We start from the raw sequence: 18547 nt of genomic DNA, 5'->3' as shown, positions 1-18547 counted from the left end.
GGTAACCCTTTTTGTTGAAATGTATGATTGCCTAATCTTTCATTAATTAAATAATTATTAAATTATCTCATAGGACTATTAGTCAGACTGGGATTATTAGTAATTACAAATTAATAAAGTAATTATAGTTATAGTAAAGTTATGAAGCATTAAGTATTTTAAAAATTAGAATATTTAATATAATAAACAATGACCATATTTATTCATTTTTAAACTAATTATTAAATTTAAAAAAAATAATAATAATTGTCACATGATTCTTCAGAAATCATTCTAATATGCAGATTTGGTGCTCAATAAATATTTCTTATTGTTATCAATAATGTTGAAAACAGTTGTGCTGCTTAATATTTTTCAGAATGGCATTTATTTGAAAAATATTTTTTTTTTGTAACATTATAAAGGTCACTTTTGAATTAATCATCCTTGATGAACAAAAATATACATATTTAAAGAATGTACAGACCCCATACTTCTGAAGGGTAATGTTCCTACAATTTAAATCTGTAGTTAAATGTGTTGTTGACCAGTTGATTCTGTGTCTTAGCCTTTGTGTGTTTTGTGGCAGCTCTCGTTTGGACATACTGGGTTCTCCATCCAGGCACGTCTACTCTTCCCAGCCTGCTCAAATGCTCTCTTTAGAAGCTGGGCAGGGAGAACGACTGGCCGGTGGCCACCATGATGTCTCTGCAGATGGCGACCAGGAAGCCCACAGCAATGCCTTCATCCGCTCAGTCCCACTGGCAGAGGAGGAGGACTTCGACAGCAGGGAATGGGTGATGATTGATAAAGAAACAGAGTTGAAAGACTTCCATCCCGGGGCAGAGCCCACCACCTCAGGCACCACGGATGAGGAACCAGAGGAATTACGCCCCCTTGAGGACCACGAGGAGAGGAGAAGGAGAGGACATATGCATGGTATGGGTGGAGCTGAGGCTGTGGTACGACCCAAAACACAACGTGGGATGATGATTGTAGCAGAGGAGGAGGGGGCGGGACCGAGCCCTGCCCATTCACCTTGTCACTCGTTGCCTCATACCTGCCCAAGAAGGAGGGAGTCGGAGCCATTTGGACCTGATGGACCGGTAAGGCACACCTAAGTGTGTATGTGTGGGCATGTGTGTGTATGGGTTATCCTGATCACTTAATATGTTTAATGATCTTTAGCTCCATCATAACAGATTTCTGAAAGATTAAGTATATTTTTAAATATAATTTATCACATTTTATCACATTATCACACACCAGTGGTCTGCAAGTTCATTGTTATTATCAAAGTCAGTGTGAATTTTAGTAGGCAATTCATTTTAGTTCTGTAATGTGACATATCTGAGTGACAAACTACATAAAATAATGCCATTTCAAAAGGAAGAGCAAATTATAATTTTTTACTTATTATTTAGGCCTTTTAGAATAAAAAGGCTTAAAGGGATAGTTCACCCAAAAATGAAAATTTGATGTTTATCTGCTTATCCCCAGGGCATCCAAGATGTCGGTGACTTTGTTTCTTCAGTAGAACACAAACGAAGATTTTTAACTCAAACCGTTGCAGTCTGTCAGTCTTATAATGGCAGTCAATGGGACCCACGGCTTTGAGAGTCAAAAAAACACAGACAAAACCAAATTAAACCCTACAGCTCGTGATGATACATTGAGGTCTTAAGACATGAAACAATCGGTCTGTGCAAGAAACTTAACAGTATTTATATAATTTTTTTACCTCTGATACACCACAATGTTTTTGGTTTTGTCTGTGTATGTTTGTTTTTTTTTTGACTCTCAAAGCTTTGGAACGTTTGGAACCCATTGACTGCCATTATATGACTGACAGACTGCAACGGTTTGAGTTAAAAATCTTTGTTTGTGTTCTACAGAAGAAACAAAGTCACTTACATCTTGGGTGCCCTGGGGGTAAGCAGATAAACATCACATTTTCATTTTTGGGTGAACTATCCCTTTAAATAAGTTATAAATAACAAACACAGATGAACAGTTTACAGTTTTTGTTTCCTGTTTTTTTTTTTTTTTTTCATCTGTGTGAACAAACACAGATGACATTTTCTGGTGTAACAGAATTTCCAGGCACAAATTATTGGTTCTAATGATAGACTTTCCAATAAGGATTATGGATGCATTAAATTCTGAATTTATTTGGAAAAAAAAGATTTGGAAAGAAAGAAAAGTAAAAACAGTAATATGTGACCCTGGACCACAAAACCAGTCTTTAAGTCGCTGGGGTATATTTGTAGCAATAGCCAAAAATACATTGTATGGGTCAAAATTATACATTTTTCTTTTATGCCAAAAATCATTAGGACATTAAGCAAAGATCATGTTCCATGAAGATATTTTGTAAATGTCTTACCGTAAATGTATAAAAACTTTTTAATTAGTAATATGCATTGCTAATAACTTCATTTGGACTACTTTAAAGGCGATTTTCTCAATATTTAGATTTTTTTGCACCCTCAGATTCCAGATCTTCAAATAGTTGTATCTCGGCAAAATATTGTCCAATCATACCATACATCATACATCAATGGAAAGCTTATTTATTCAGTTTTCAGATGATGTATAAATCTCAATTTCGAAAAATTGACACTTAAGACTGATTTTGTGGTCCAGGGTCACATATTACATTTTAAAATAACTGTTTTTAACAGTTTTCTTTTATATTATAATATCTGTTATACTATATTTTAACATGTAATTTATTCTTGTGATGCAAAGCTGAATTTTCAACAGCCATTACTCTGGTCTTCAGCGTCACATGATTCTTTAAAAAATCATTCTAATATGCCAATTTAGTGCTGAAGAAATAATAAAACACTGAATAAAATTAAATTAAAAAAGACCTCAAACTTTTGAACGGTAGTGTACATTTTTTTTTTTTTTTTTTTTTGCATTTCAAGTTGTATTAGTTAATGTATTATGAAGGAACAAAAATTAACAATGAACAATAGTATAAAAGCTAAAATGAATAAACAGTGGAAGAGTATTGTTGTTTATGCTACCTAATGCATTAAGATTCTGTTAAGAAGTTTTTGGCATCTTGAAAATCACTATGTGCTAGGTGTTTTATTATCTCTTTGTGTGTTTAGGTTGTGTTAAGTCTGTAGTGTCATTATATACTTCTAGCATTTGTTCCTAGCTGCTGAATATTCACCAGTACAAGAAAGCCTCTGATAACTTGTACTCCAAGATAATTATTAGCATATGTTGTTTGTATGTGAGTCTTTGTGAACATCCTTGATGTACGGTATATATGTTATTTAATCTTGTGTATTCATGTTGAGCTGCATGTTGAGCATAGCGTTCTGTGGTTGTGTGTGTGTTTGTGTGTGCGCGTCTCGCTCAACAATTCACAGCCAAGCTTAGTTTGCTCATTGGTCATAAAGGGGTCTGTGTGCACACTTTGGCTCCTTCACAACATATAGACCATACATTCACCCGTACGTAAGCTTAAACAAGCCTGTCTTTAGCGTTCAGACAGATGTGGGCTGGTCTTGTCCTCTGAACGAGTTACAGCACATCTATGTGTTTGTACCACCCATTTGATATGTTTCGTTTATCTCTTGTTTTTTATTGGTGTGTTTTTGTGTGTGCGTCACACACAATCTTAGACAAAAAAAAAACACGCTTTTTTTCAATACTTCGCGTTTAAGTTTTTTCTCAGCCTGATTCCTCTTTTCCTCCGCTCTTATTGGTCTTTTTCAGTTGGAGGAGGACAGGCCACACCCACATCACTCATTCCCGAGGCCCGCCCATTTGAGAAGACTGGCGTCGTACGTGTTTTCCTCCGCTACCATGGACACGGAGCCCTTCCCCCACGACCTTGGGGGAGCGGCCATTCAGCGCAGCCGCTCGGCTGAAAGCAGCCCCGCCCACCGTCACGCCCATCGCAGACACATGCCCCTTATGCCAGGCAACCCCAGAGCCCGGCATTCAGTACTAAACCTCCCACGCCTACACATTCAGCAAATGCTGGCCAAACTTATGAACAAGACATGATTCCCCCACCATCAGCGTACACAGATATGTGTGATGCCATTTAATAGAAGGGGTGCCCACTTTTGTGCCCATAGATGAACAAAGTTTAGTATGGGCAATAAACTTGGTCTGTGATTGTGAGATTTGTGTGTGCGTGTGTGTGTGAGCGAGTGTGCGTGTATGCGAGATATGAAATGCTCTCCAGCTAAAGTGATTTATTTTTTTTTTATTGGATATTTGAAATTAAAGGGATAGTTAACCTAAAAATTCTAATTCTGTCATCACTCACCCTCATGTTATTTTATCCCTTATGACTTTTGTGGAACACAAAAGGCGGCATTTGGAAAAATGTCCCTGTTTTTTGTTGCTTCGTTAACAAAAACAGCTCTTCAAAATATCTTCTTTTATGTTCCACAGAAATTCATACAGGTTTGGAACAACATGATGACAGAATTGTCATTTTTGAATGAATTTTCCCTTTAAGCACTTGGGACGATTGGAGAAAGATACATTTATATTGTATTCTCCAAAACAAAGCAATTCTGTACCATGATGTATTTACTCATAGAGGCACTGTACACTACAGTTTTTGTAAAAAAGAAAAACACGAAGACAAAAACACATTTTACCTCCATCAAGGATGTTTTGTGCAGAGCTGCTGGTGTCTGGTGGGACAGGCACTTTGACTAAACTGACGAGAATATCATTTTTTTTGTTATGTTGTTGTTTAGGCTTCTTAGATTCCGTCGTTTTCTGTGTAAAAGGAGAGTTGTGATGTAGGCTGGATAGTGAGATTGTTTTTCAGGGTTGAATGACATTGAATTACAAATGAATGTCCGCCTACAGCAGATACTCATAAAGTATGTGTTCGCCTGCTGAGTGTTAGTAGAGAACACTAGAAGGACAGTGAGTGCTTGCTAAGCTATTTTTTGCACAGTTTATTCGCATCAATACGATCTCAGCACATATAGAACCTGTCAAACGCCACAACGCACACCTCCAGGCGGGATATATGGCTTTCCTAAGCAAACATGACAGAATGTCAACCGATGGATCTCTTTATATAGATTCGTATAGCCTTCTTTCGTAGCTGAGAGAAAGCATGACATTACCCACATACAGTGTGTGTATCCTCACAGGGTTGGACCTGTAAAATAATCTAGTTGTTTGGATTCTCTGGCATTTCAAGGAGAGTATTTTCACTGTATAGAAGAGAAAATGAGTAAACAAAGATAGAGAGGTGCGAGTATTAGCTTGTATTAAATGCTCTGCACAGCTGAAAGTATGTAGACACATTTCTATTAAATGAAATTGGCTGTTTCAGCTACATCCTTAACTAAAAGGTGCAGAAAATCAACTATACAGCCATACAACCTCCTTAGACATTTTTAGGTGAATGGCCTTGGTTTAAAAAACAAAACAAAAAAAAAAGGCTTAACAAATGAATGTGGGGGGTTGGTGTGTGTTCACATACTTTTGACCATGGAGATTAATTGTGATATCGCTTTTGTCTTCCAGATTAGCTATAAAAAGATATTTAAAGATAATTTTCTCCACCATAACTTTTATCCTTTAGTATTACAGAAACATATGCATATTGCTTTCAGATGATATTAGGTTCCATGTGAACTTAAGCTGTGCTTATCTGAGGGCAAGAAAGTTATAAACACGACATCCTCGACGTCAAGACGTTTGACTAGTAGGGAGTTGAGAATTGATTAAAGTTCTGGAATAGAGATATATTAAATAAATGAAGTGCAATAGAGCTTAAGGCAATAGGTGTGTGAAAGGAAGACTGAGCCTCTTTCTTTGGTTTTGTCACACATACATTAGTGGTTCGATACACATATGCAGATATTTGAACTTAACAATAGTTTATCGTTCAGCAGATTAATGTTGCCGGTTTTTTTGTTTTTTTTTGTTCCTGGCCATAGACTTGACATGCTACTTCAGTGTTTAAAGTCGTAATAGTCACATAAAGCAATGCATAAATAAGCTTTTGCAGAAGTGCAGCATCATTGTCATAGAAATTAGATCACACATTGTGTCATAACCAGGCATAATGCAATAAACTGACAAGTGTTTTTCGGCTAACCAACAGTAGCCACAATACAACATTTTGTAGATTATATAGTTTTTATTTCTAGTCCAAAATTATGCTCCACACAAAACTGTACATTAGACATCCTATGCTCTGATCAGTGTTATTTTAGTATTCATGTAGTGTTATAGTAATTATTAGTATTTTGAATGAGCTTTTTTTATTATTTTTAAAGTACTAAAGAGTTTTAAGTACTAAAATTGCTAAAACTGGAATAAAAATAAATCTAAAATTAAACTTTTTTTATTTGTCGAGGTGACATCTCTAACTTTTATTTAAATTTAAGTTTCTCATCTAATATTTATATTGTATTTTATTTTATTTTAGCTTCATTTCAATTAATGAAAAGTATTTTTAATAGTGTTAGTTTTACTTAAATGCAACACTGCCTCTGATTGGCTGATTGTGTCACATTTTAATGAACACACTTTGGTTATGCCTGGTTGAGACACAGTGTTAGATACTTCCTATGAAACATAAAGTAGCATTTACACAATGAAATCTTTATTATGCTTTATCTGTATTGTAAAGTCCTCCAGCCTCAGTTCATTTGAGATATATACATATCTGTGGGAGGAAATGAAGATTGATTGTTTATCGGTGTATTAATGTTTCACTTCATTCATGCTGTAAAAATGCTGTATGACTCAATGCTGGATGTCAATGCATATGCGAATCTTGCTGAAGATGCAGAGTTTCTTCTTAAAATATAATTTGCCTCGCTGGGCCAACTGCAACAAACTCTGGGTGGTGAAAAAACACGTATGAATACAAAAAATACAGTATTTCATACTGGTTTTGAACTTAGTGTTCATAGCAGTTGGCTTCTGGTGTCTGTGCTGCTTTGGGTGTTTTAATGCAATTTACACCAATCACTGTTTATCTGGAATAACCAATGTACTGTAATGTGTGTGTTCAGAAGAGTTTGTAGTCTGAACTGTGTGAGACAGCTGATCCAAATGTCTTCCTAATGGAGAAGATGAGCACAGACTGAATGACTATACATAGAAAGACAAAAGCTCAGCTGTAATGGAGCTTTTTCTTTTTTTTTTTTTTTTTGGTTATGCAGGATAATAGTAAGCAAATAGATTTCTTCATATCACATACACTACGGTACAAAATTTTGGGGTCTGTGATATTTTTTGTTTTGTATTGTTTTAGTCAAAAACACAATAAAAACAGTAATATTGTAAAATGTTATTACAATTTAATTTTTTTTTTTTTTTTTTGGAATATACTGTAAAATGTCATTTATTCCTGTGATGGCAAAGCCATTACTTATTACTGATTATCCTTATCACATGATTATTCTGATTTGGCCCTCAAGATTTTTCTTTTTATTGCCATTATTTTGAAAAGAGTTGAATGCATAATATATTTTTTTTATTTTATTTAAATTTAACCTTAATTTTTTGATGAATAGAAAGTAAAAAACAAAAAAACAAACAGAATTTAAATAGAAACCTTTTTAACATTATAAATGCCTTTACTGTCACTTTTGATCAATTTAATACATCCTTGCTGAATGAAGATATTAATTTCTTTATGTATCTTACTGACCCCAAAATTTTGAAAACTAGTGTATACACATTCTATCACATTCAAATCTTGAAAAGACAAATATCTTGTTATTGGCATGTTATTTAAATTCTGAAAATTTCCTATGAAGAAGATAATTTCCCAGGAGATGTAGTGTTTCCGAGCTGGTGAAGAAGAGAGACTGTAAATAATGTTGTCCATTACTTCTAAATGGTGTTCCATGTAGTACCATATTTTATGCTAAATTCAATTTTCACTCAAGCCGAACGGCTTTTCAGCTTCATGCAATTCAACATTCATGACCTCTCACATTCTCTGTCTCTAACTGGGTCAAACTTGAGCATGTCAAAACTCCCCAGATAAAAACCTTGAGTTCTGAGCAGTGTACAACAGCGTTTAGCAACATCTGTTTGTATAGTAAAAAGTTAAAATGTATTCTTTTATGTATTTAATAATGTATTGAGGAAAACCTAAAAAAAAACATGTAGGTGGCTTCTCACAGATCAGTATTGTTATGAATCAATTTTAATGAATTTTATGAGTCAAAATTTATATCATACTTTGAACTTTTTATTGCTAAAAAATGTTACTCATCAGCTGATCCCAGACCTGCTCATAGAAGCATTACATGTGTGAATCAGGGTCAACCTTCAACAGCAAGAGTCTTTCATGAAATAGCTAGTGCAATAAACACTATAGGGAATATATAGTAGACTTGTAATATGTACAAGCATGTATTTTAGGCTTTTGTAAAACTGTAACTCTTTGACAGATAGCTGAACATGCTGCTGTACTAACACATTCCTCTTTCTCATCGCTCTGTGTGTGTCCACTGCTGTACATACTGTTGGCTGAGCACTGTCTTTGAGTCTACACTTGAAATCACAAATGGGCTAAATCATTAAAAAACAAAAAAAAACAAAAAAAAAACCAGAGAAAATATTACACTGTAAAATGGACTTTTGTGCCTTTTTAACCATGTATGTCATTCTAAAAAGACAATCCTGCAAAGCTTGTATACAACCAAATCACAAGTAAATAATCTGAAAAATTACTAAAGTGTGGACTCTTCTCTCACAGTTGGGTCAAATTTTTTTTTAAATAATTCCTATCGAACTTTGAGACTTTTTTTATATTTAATGCAATATATAAAAAGTAAATTTTATATATATATATTTACACTTTTACTTTTTATGTATTAATAGTAATTTATATATTAATATTAAATAATTTATATTATATATTATTATATGGTTTTTAGATGAAAGTTCACAGAACAAATCTAGTTAAACATCTCCAACTCTTTCACCATTAATTCACAATTTTTTTTTCTCGCATTGCTACAGGAGGCTGCTGTCGCTGAACCTTCGCCGCCTTCCTCTCAGACACGTATGAAGCGAGTCGACTTCGTGTCTGGTGTGTTGATGTTTGATGATCTGAGAGAGGAGGGAGTGAAGACTGGAGGCTCAGGCAGTGATAGAAGCCCTCGCAGTAGTGAGGGAAGTCCAGAGGGCGCTGCATCCACCCTACTCGCCCCAGCCCACCGGGACCACGACCAGGAAGAGGGCTCACGCACGCTGGTGCTTGTGTCTGCTGGTAATGGGCAAGTTTCGCCTGGAGACGGGCAGGGAACTCTCGCCGCGTTGACACCACAGGGCGAGCGACCCGTGCCGGATGAATCCGAACCTGGGACTCTCTCCTCCGTCATTAGGTCGGAGCCCAGGCCTATTGTCATGACATCTGCAGCTGTGATCACCAGCGGTTCTTCCTCACCGCCGTTCACCAAGGTGGAACGCACTTTCATCCACATCGCTGAGACGACGCATCTCAATGTCATGACAGCCAGACACCGTCCGCCTGGACTGGAGGAGCTGATGGCTACTGAGCGTGAGGAGACGGGTGGAAAGAAAGAGGAGAGAGAACGGGTCAGTGAACGAGAGCAAAAGGAAAGTGAGGGGATTGCATTAGAAAGAGAAGAGGATGAGGGGAAAAAGGAAGAGAGTGAACCTGAAGAAAAAGTAAAGAAGAGTGACAGAGAGGAAGCAGAGGCATTGTTTGAGTCACATGACCAGCCAGAGACTACAGTTATTGAGGTAGAAGTCTCCAAAGAAGCCAAACTGGAAGTCAGACCAGAGGGTGCCTCACCAGAAGTAGACCAGCAAAAGGAACAGGATCAGGAAGAGAGTCCATCACTAACACCTGAACAAAACAAAGATGCAGAGGTGGAAGATGAGAAGGATATGTCTCCACCGGAGGCGGAGTCACCTGATAAAAAGCCACTCCCACAGAGGCGGAGCCGTATCCCTGTGCTTATGTCAGAGGAGGAAATGTCATCGCAGACGAGTCAAGAGCAGTTGCAGCGAACTCGCAAAAGCCGACAGCAACAGCTGGCTCGTCTCGTCCTGGAGCGCAAACAAACCCACCTGATTCGCTCTCGCTCCGCCTCCTCGCACTCCCCGACACTCTCAACCACTGCATCTGAAGATGAAACCCACCAATCAGACGACTCACAGAGAGGAGAGAGAGGAGCAGATGGAAGAATTAGGAGCAGGATCCCTCGTCCAGTCACACCTATCAGGGGGTCATCTGACCAACTCGGGGGCACGACCCTTCCACAAACCCAGAGATCTGTGTCTTTCATTCAATACAGGTGGGAGGAGCAGAATTACAACTTAAATGTTATTCATTTGAATCTGCACTACCAGTCAAAATTTTGGACACACTGAATGTGTTTCTTCTTCTTATTTTTTTTATATTTATATTTACATTTATATATCTATATTTATGTTTTTAGATTTATGTATGTTTTCAGGAAGCCAAACAGTTTAAATATAATAATAATAATAATAATAATAATAATAATAATTTTATGTTATTAATATTCTTGTTCTTATTATGTCTCTAAGACAGAAATACATTACTATTGTAATATAACTGCACTGTAAAATAAAAGTAATATTTAAAAGTAATGATTATAATATGTATTATCATTACTTAATAGTACAGTAGTAAAATTCTAATATTTATGTCTTAATTTCTTCACTTGCAATAATTAAACCCATGAACTGGTTAGTATAAGGACCAATTCTCACTATTTACTAGTTGCTTATTAGCATGCCTATTATTAATATATTGGCTGTTTTTTAATACTTATAAAGCCCATATTCTGCATGGCCATATTCTACATCCCTAATCCTACCCAATACCTGAACATACAACTACATTACTAGCTATTAATAAGCAGCCTGTTAGGAGTTTATTGAGGCAAAAGTCATAGTTAATGGTTTGTTAATGGCAAGAATTGGACCTTAAAATAAAGTGTGACCCATAAACTTATATATTGTGGCGGAAAACTGCAAGGGAGACCTTTACAATTTTACAGGTTTACAAACGATTCCCTTTACAAATCAAGTGATCTGCTGTTATCATCTGTTCACTAAAATGTTAGAAATTATGTAAAAGTGAAAATAAAGTGTACATTACATTCCTAAATGCATGTTAAACTCTCAACACATGCAAAGATGGAGCGTGCAGAATTTTTGTGTACCGCTTTGCTTTGAAATACTGAAAACACTGGATCATGAGGCCCTCACGTGTAAATTAACACAGTGCTGCACTTCACTCTGAAACATGCAGCAACAGACTCTATGCTTATTTAATTAAATCACAGCCTTTTGTGATTTGATAAGAGCACTAAAGCAAATCTATTTTGTTTTTAGTTCAGATGACGATGTTCATTATAAAATTTTCTTGCTGCAAAGTTGTGATCATTGAATGGTCTACCTCAGATTTTGCTTGGCACCATTACTGACAAACTATATAAAGAAAATTATGCAGACTGTCCTATAATACCTCTTTTCCTCTCGCCAACAGAGCCAACAGTTCTGTCAATCCCAGGATTCAAAAGTCTGCAAGTCTGCACACAAATATCCATCAGCAGCCACCTAAACCTCAGCTCCGTCCCTCTAAAACACTTCCACCCCGTCCTCCATCTTCAGGCCCTTTCCAGTCACAGGGAAGTCGGACCGCCACACGTACCGTTACTCGTACCTCAGCTGTTAATGCCACCCGAAGCATCAGCACTTCCCCTCGGAGCTACGCCACCTCTCGCACCGACAGCCCTTCGCCTCAGCGCATTCGCCGACAGCCTGCAGCCATTGAAACGCAACGACAGCCCAAACCTCCTTGCCCACCGCAGTCCAAATCCAAACCTCAGGATTCTACTCCCAAAAAGAGCAAAACCCATCCATCAACCTCATCGCAAAAGGCAAAGAAAGATCCACTGGAGACAAAGACTAAAACAAGATAATTAAGACTTCATTTCTGCAGGTGATTTTCATCCTCAGCATCATCATCACAATCACTCTCTGAATCATCAGTGTTGGACTGTACTTCTCATTAAACACAACAAACTCAACCAAACAATATGGATAGATGTGTTCGTTATTCAGCCAAGTGACTGCAGCAGCTACGAAATACCTCTAATGAGGAGAACCTCTGACATTTACACACACACACACACACACACACACACACACACAGTGTGTGTGCGGGCGAGTTGTCATTAATGAAGTGTGTTGGACAGATGAACACACCTCATATGCCTTAAATAATAATTGCTGCCATCACAACAAAGCTTCCACAGGCTCTACCCTCCTGTCAATGCCACTATCATTTTCAATAATACAACCAATCACATTGTACACGTTAGTATCGGGTTCTACTGCAGCTTTAAAGCTTTTAAATGCATTACAGTACATGCTATTCATTTTAATTGAAAATCACTTCCAAAAAGTACGTTTTTGATCAACATCACAATATCAGAATCTGGAAAAAAATAGCTTTATTGAAACTTACAAAAACCTAAAAGGTTTCAAAAGTCCCAAATGCACTTATTACTCAACAAGCTGGTGTTTGGGACAGACTTTTATATCAACTTCTGCAGTCAATTTGTGTGTGCTGAAATTTGTATCTATCTCTAATAATAATAAGAATAATAGTCATATTCACCAAAACGTGGTGGTTCTGTGCAGAAGATGCAGAAAAAATATTCTAAATTGAATCTCTACACAGAACTAAAGTGACTAACCTTGCTGCTACAGTTTGATGTCAATCATACAATCATCTTGGCCCACCTACTTTCTCTGATTGGGTCAATCCATCCGTGACGCTCGTCTGCTAAATTTATTTGTAACCGAATCCCAGACCAGCGGCATGCATTTGGAAATGCTCGTCCGCTTCCGTTTATTGTCTTTTGCAAAACTGTAGATAATGTAAGCAGTACTTTTGGAAAAAACAAAGTTATATTTTTGTTCCAGAAAACAACAAAAAGATTAATGGATGAAAATAGGACTAACTTAGTTGCATTTGTCTCAGTCTCAGGCTGAAAATGCACCATTCTGATCTGTGTGCAAACTTTACAGTTCAAAGAACGTTTGAGAAAGCAGAATGAAGGTCGAAGAGAACATGAAAGCTTCTCAAAAATCTGACACACCAAGGAGGATAAAGCAGCAGGAACCAATAATGTGTGTTGAGGCAGCAGGTGTGGGGTTTGTAAATGTGCTCTAGGATGCTGTTTTTATGCAGTACTGGTACTGAGTGTCCACAGCACGTGTTCAAAGACTGGTAATCTGACATGGAGTTTAAATGACTAAGGTGCTATCAAAGAGTGTTTCTTCATGCCTGCTCTACTCACTGGTGTTTTTTCCGTCCTGTGCTTGGATTAAAACCCAAACATCCATGAAGATTGTCACATCAACGGAAGAGAAAAATGTCCTAGTGCACACTAGCCAGTGTTATTTGTGAGTTAACTTAAAGGAAGTGCTTCATTTGGACCATGCCCACTGCAGAACCATTGCATGCTGTTGTTTGGATGAAATAACAGGAAAATACTTTGTGGTATATTCCAGAATGTTCCATCTGCAGAGAACCCAGAAGACTCTCTCTGCTCTTAATATCAACAAGATATGAGGAAAGACGTCTCCTCCTGGTTGGTCATCTCTCTTCAGTGTGTTGCTTTGAGAAAATTTTGAGAGAATTTGCATGAATGTGTTTCATGAATCATGATTGACTAACTTATACTAAGGAGCAACCTTTCTGAGTTATACAATTAAAAATTATTGCAAATTATCAATGATGCCATTCAATAAATGCAAGTTCCATCACTGTTTCGATTGATGGTTTGTGTCTTTCTTTCCAGAAAAACTAAGTGGATGTTCTGCATAGGGAATCTGCATGTCCTGGCTAGAACACGATGTACACTGTAAAAACAAATTCCATAAAAAAACGGATAATGTACTGGCAGAAAATTACCAGGACATTTTCTGTTAAATTTACAGACATTTCCTTCAACATTAAAACGGAAAATTCTGTAGATTTGCATTTTCTTCTGTACCATAAACGGATAGTCCTTAATGTTATTACATCAATTAATTTAACAATGTGTAAAGCACCACTGAAAATGCTTGTATTGTGGAACACTTTTTAGTTTTAAACAGCAACATGCAGTAAAAAGAAAACATGAGCAGGTACTTGACTTGTACAATATTGGAGTTGCACCAAATAGTGGTCACAAAGATAAACTTCATTGTGAAACAGTCAAGATTCAAAATATTTTCAAATACATGCACTGTAAAAAAGAATAATGTACTGGCAGAAAATTACCAGGACATTTTCTGTTAAATTTACGGACATTTCCTTCCACATTAAAAAGGAAAATTCTGTAGATTTACATTTTCTTCTGTACCATAAACGGACAATCCGTTTCGCAGAAATTTCTAAAAAATTATAACATAGGCCTATCTTTAGTAGCAAATAAATCCAGCACAATATATACAAATTGAACATGGTTTATTTTTACCTCATGTAAACGTTCTTAAAAGTGCGTTCAGTAGCTTTTATTTGCCTTTAACAGGTGAAGACAAAATATTACATCAATTAATTTAACAATGTGTTTTAGTTTTAAACAGCACCAGGCAGAAAAAAGAAAACATTAGCAGCTACTTGTTGCACCAAATAGTGGTCACAAAGATAAACTTCACTGTGAAACAGTCAAGATTCAAAACATTTTCAGATACACGGGAAAAAATTAATACAAAGACAGGGCTGTCATTAATAACAATTGCTACATACTTCTAGTCAATAGTCAAGTGAAATGTTATTTAAAAGGACAGTTCACATCAAAAAATTTGAATTCTGTCATCTACAACTGACATGGTAACTCTTGTACATCATTAGAAAATAAAGAACAAAGATTCATGCACTCATGCCTTACATTTCAATGTGAAACTAAGAGAACTATACAACCTAAATTAAGAGCAGGGCTCCAAGTGTTTGTGTGCTTTTAGTATCTCTTGCCATGTGCCAGCTTGAGGAAACTACTTCTTTTGCTTTTTTTTCCCTTTTGCTGCATGTTCAGTCCAAGTTCCATGTTGAGATTTGAAAAAAGCTCAAATTGTACATGGATTCTCGAAGTTGTTCATACATGAGTCTTGGAAGCGTAGGTTCCCTTCATCTGAACCGTCGACCCTCGTTCAGGATTTCTTCACAGGAAGACTGGAAATGACAAGAAATTAAATGAATGAAAGTGAAATATAACATGCAGAACAGGTTGAGATTGAATTATCAAGTTCCAGTTCAAACATTGTTTATAAAATGCTAAACTTGCATTTCCAGTGGTCTCCAATTGTATCCGTCATGTGATCTTGTCAACAATGTTTTATGATATACTTAAAGGGTTACTCCACCCCAAAATGAAAATTTAGTCATTAATCACTTTCCCCCATGTCGTTACAAACCCGTAAAAGCTTCGTTCGTCTTCAGAACACAATTAAAGATATTTTGGCCCAGAAAAATATGAAAAGCATCGTCAAAATAGTCCATCTGCCATCAGTGGTTCAATCTGAACTTCATGAAGTGATGAGAATACTTTTTGTACACAAAGAAAATAAAAATAACGACTTTATTCAACAATTCGTTGCATCTGCGTCACAGTAGCGCCATTTTGGAGAATATCCGCTGAACGCAAACTGCGTACGCTGTTCTGTGTCAGCCACATCACATGAATACGCTGTTTTTGTTAAATAACGACTTGAATAAAGTTGTTTTTATTTTCTTTGCATACAAAAAGTATTCTCATCACTTCATAAAGTTCAGATTGAACCACTGGGCAGATGGACTGTTTTAACGATGTCCTTATACTACGTTTCTGTGCCTTGACCGTGTAAGGACCCTTGCTGTCTATGGAGAGTCAGAAAGCTCTCAGACTTCATCAAAAATATCATAATTTGTGTTGCAAAGATGAACGAAGGTCTTCTGGGTTTAGAACGGCATGAGGGTGAGTAATTAATGACACAATTTTCATTTTTGAGTGAACTAACCCCTTTGATTATTTTCAACTAAACAGCAACACAAAATGCTTTATACGCAGTTTCATTACATATGTTCCTTACATTTGTATGAATTCCAACGTAGGTGCCATCTCCTCTGGATGTTCTATGTTTAAAATAAAATGAAGAGAATGTGTAGCTCAGCCACAATGGGGGAGGAAATGATAAGTTCTTGAATGACAGCAATCTGGAATCACCAGTAACAAATAAGAAATTATAAAAAACACATGGTGAATTCAGAAAACCACTCCAAACATTGATTAAATCTTTCCTACACAAACAAAAGTCAACTGAATAAATGACTCGATGACTAATTTTTTTGTCAGTATTGAACAGGCCTAATGGTAAATAAAATAAAAACAGTTAATAAATAAAACAGAATACAAACCCATGATAAGAATGCAGGGGGGGCTTGGGGTGTACAGTACAGCAGCAGCAATTAGACCTGTCATTAGAAAAGAAAACAAAAGAAACACCATGAATCTCATGAAATGCTGTCCCTTTCAAACATGACTCACACCTGACACATCCCAACTCTTTACATCAGTCAAGACATTAACTTATTTAAGACTGTCACTTGCCAAAAATGGTCATTTTTACATAATTTTGTGTGCTTTTGTTCTTGTAAGTGCGAGAGAGAACTCGGTGCGCTACTGACGCGCTGTCTGAAATAAAAATAATAATAATAACTAGATAGTAAAGTTTGGATACAAACTTTAAGTTGGCTTGAAAAAGCCTAGCCAGAAAGTTTGTAAAAGTTTTAAAAGCTTGAAGTTTGAAGGTTTTAAGTTTGAAGTAGTTTGAAATACGGAAAATAGTTTTAAAGATTAAAGTTTGAATGTTTTAAAGGCAATACAGTCTATCAGAAGAACAGATCTCTGGGGTACCTGTGGTAGTTGTTAGGGTGTTGCTATGCGGTTGCTAAGGTACCCGGGGTGGTTGCTAGGGTGTTGCTAGGCGGTTGCTAGGGTACTCTGGGTGGTTGCTAGGGTGTTGATATGTGGTTGCTAGGGTACCCGGGATTGTTGCTAAGGTGTTGCTATGCGGTTGCTAGGGTACTTGGGGTGGTTGCTAGGGTGTTGCTATGCGGTTGCTAAGGTACCCGGGGCAGTTGCTAGGGTGTTGCTATGCGGTTGCTATGGCACTCGGGGTGGTTTGCTAGGTGGTTGCTATGGTACTCGGGGTGGTTGCTAAGGTGCTACTAGCTTGTTGTTAGCATTATTAGCAAGTTACCAGCATGTCTCTAACATGATTAGCATGTTACTAGTACATTGCTAGCATGATTCGCAAGTTGCTAACATGATTATATGTTACTAGCTTGTTGCTAGCCTGTTTTCAAACATGATTAGCATGTCGTTTGCTTGATTCTAGCATGATTAGCATGTTACTAGCAGGTTGTTAACATGATTAACAAGTTACTAGCATGTTGCTAGCATGTTTCTAGCATGATTAGCAAAGTTACCATCATGTCTTTAACATGATTAGCATGTTACTAGCATTATTCTAGCATGATTAGCAAGTTACTAACATGATTATAACATGATTCTAGCATGATTAGCATGTTACTGGCATGTTCTTAGCATGATTAGCAAGTTACAGCAGGTATATAGCATGATGCTAGCATGTTTCTAGCATGATTAGTAAGTTACTAGCATGTTGTTAGCATGATTAGCAAGTTACTAGCGTGTTGCTAGCATGATTAGCAAGTTACTAACATTATCTTAACATGTTTCAAGCATGATTAGCAAGTTACTAGCATGTTGTTAGCATGATTAGCAAGTTACTAGCATGATGTTAGCATGATTAGGTTAGAAATAGTATTAGATAGATTGGAAGCTTATATGAGTTTGAATGGGTTAGAATAGTACATAGCATGATTTAGATAGATTAGAAATAGTATTAGATAGAGTGGAAGCTTATATGAGTTTGAATGGGTTAGAAATAGTACATAGAAGGGAAGCTTGATTGAGTCTAATAGGCTTCAATGTGTTTACATTTGAATGTTTGTCAGTTGGAGCTTGCAAGGTCTTGGCTCATTTGAACATTCCGTCAATGTAAGTCTATGGAATTTTTTGCAGTTTTAATCCTCATTTTTAGGAAAACCGTTAGTCGGATCAGTCTGAAGAGATATAGCAACCCGAGTCAGACCAGTCTGAAGAGATATAGCAACCCGAGTCAGACCAGTCTGAAGATCTGGGCCGAGTTTGGTGGTTCTAGCTTGAAAGCTCTAGGAGGAGATAGAATTTAAATTTTGGCTCAGAAGAATAATAATAACTAGAATGTACATTTCCTGAAGAAAATGTGAGTGGTGCTTGCAGTGGCAAAACTCAGCACTAGGCCATCAGTAGAGCCTTCAGCATGATTGTAGAGAGACAACTCCCATGTCTTTATGATGTTGTGGAGCTGAGATATGGCTTCTTTATGTTGCTGTATGGTTGCTAGGGTTCTCTATGTGGTTGCTAGGGTGTAGCTGCACAGTCGCTATGGTGATACTTACAAACTGGTTTTTCAGCCCGAACAAAAGAGGCCA

General features: G+C 36.8%; 1 protein-coding gene across 5 annotated transcripts in view; it reads left to right on the top strand.

Annotated features, from left to right (window-relative positions):
* ttbk1b (tau tubulin kinase 1b) overlaps nucleotides 1–13787 on the top strand; it is a 31058-nt gene extending 17271 nt beyond the window's left edge. For 4 of the 5 annotated variants that reach the window (XM_058748839.1, XM_058748840.1, XM_058748843.1 and 1 more), the window contains 3 exons: nucleotides 548–1085; nucleotides 8977–10280; nucleotides 11504–13787. In XM_058748839.1, the coding sequence (XP_058604822.1) occupies nucleotides 548–1085; nucleotides 8977–10280; nucleotides 11504–11939 (2278 nt within the window). In that variant the 3' untranslated portion in view covers nucleotides 11940–13787. The remainder of the gene's footprint in view (nucleotides 1–547; nucleotides 1086–8976; nucleotides 10281–11503) is intronic. The other variant, XM_058748842.1, reaches the window with a different exon arrangement.
* The last annotated feature ends 4760 nt before the right edge of the window (nucleotides 13788–18547 follow it).

The sequence above is a fragment of the Onychostoma macrolepis genome, chromosome 17 (genome assembly GCF_012432095.1).
Source record: "Onychostoma macrolepis isolate SWU-2019 chromosome 17, ASM1243209v1, whole genome shotgun sequence".
Lineage (NCBI taxonomy): Eukaryota > Metazoa > Chordata > Actinopteri > Cypriniformes > Cyprinidae > Onychostoma > Onychostoma macrolepis.
The sequence above is the reverse complement of the archived record's forward strand: the minus strand, read 5'-3'. Positions and strand labels throughout refer to the sequence as shown.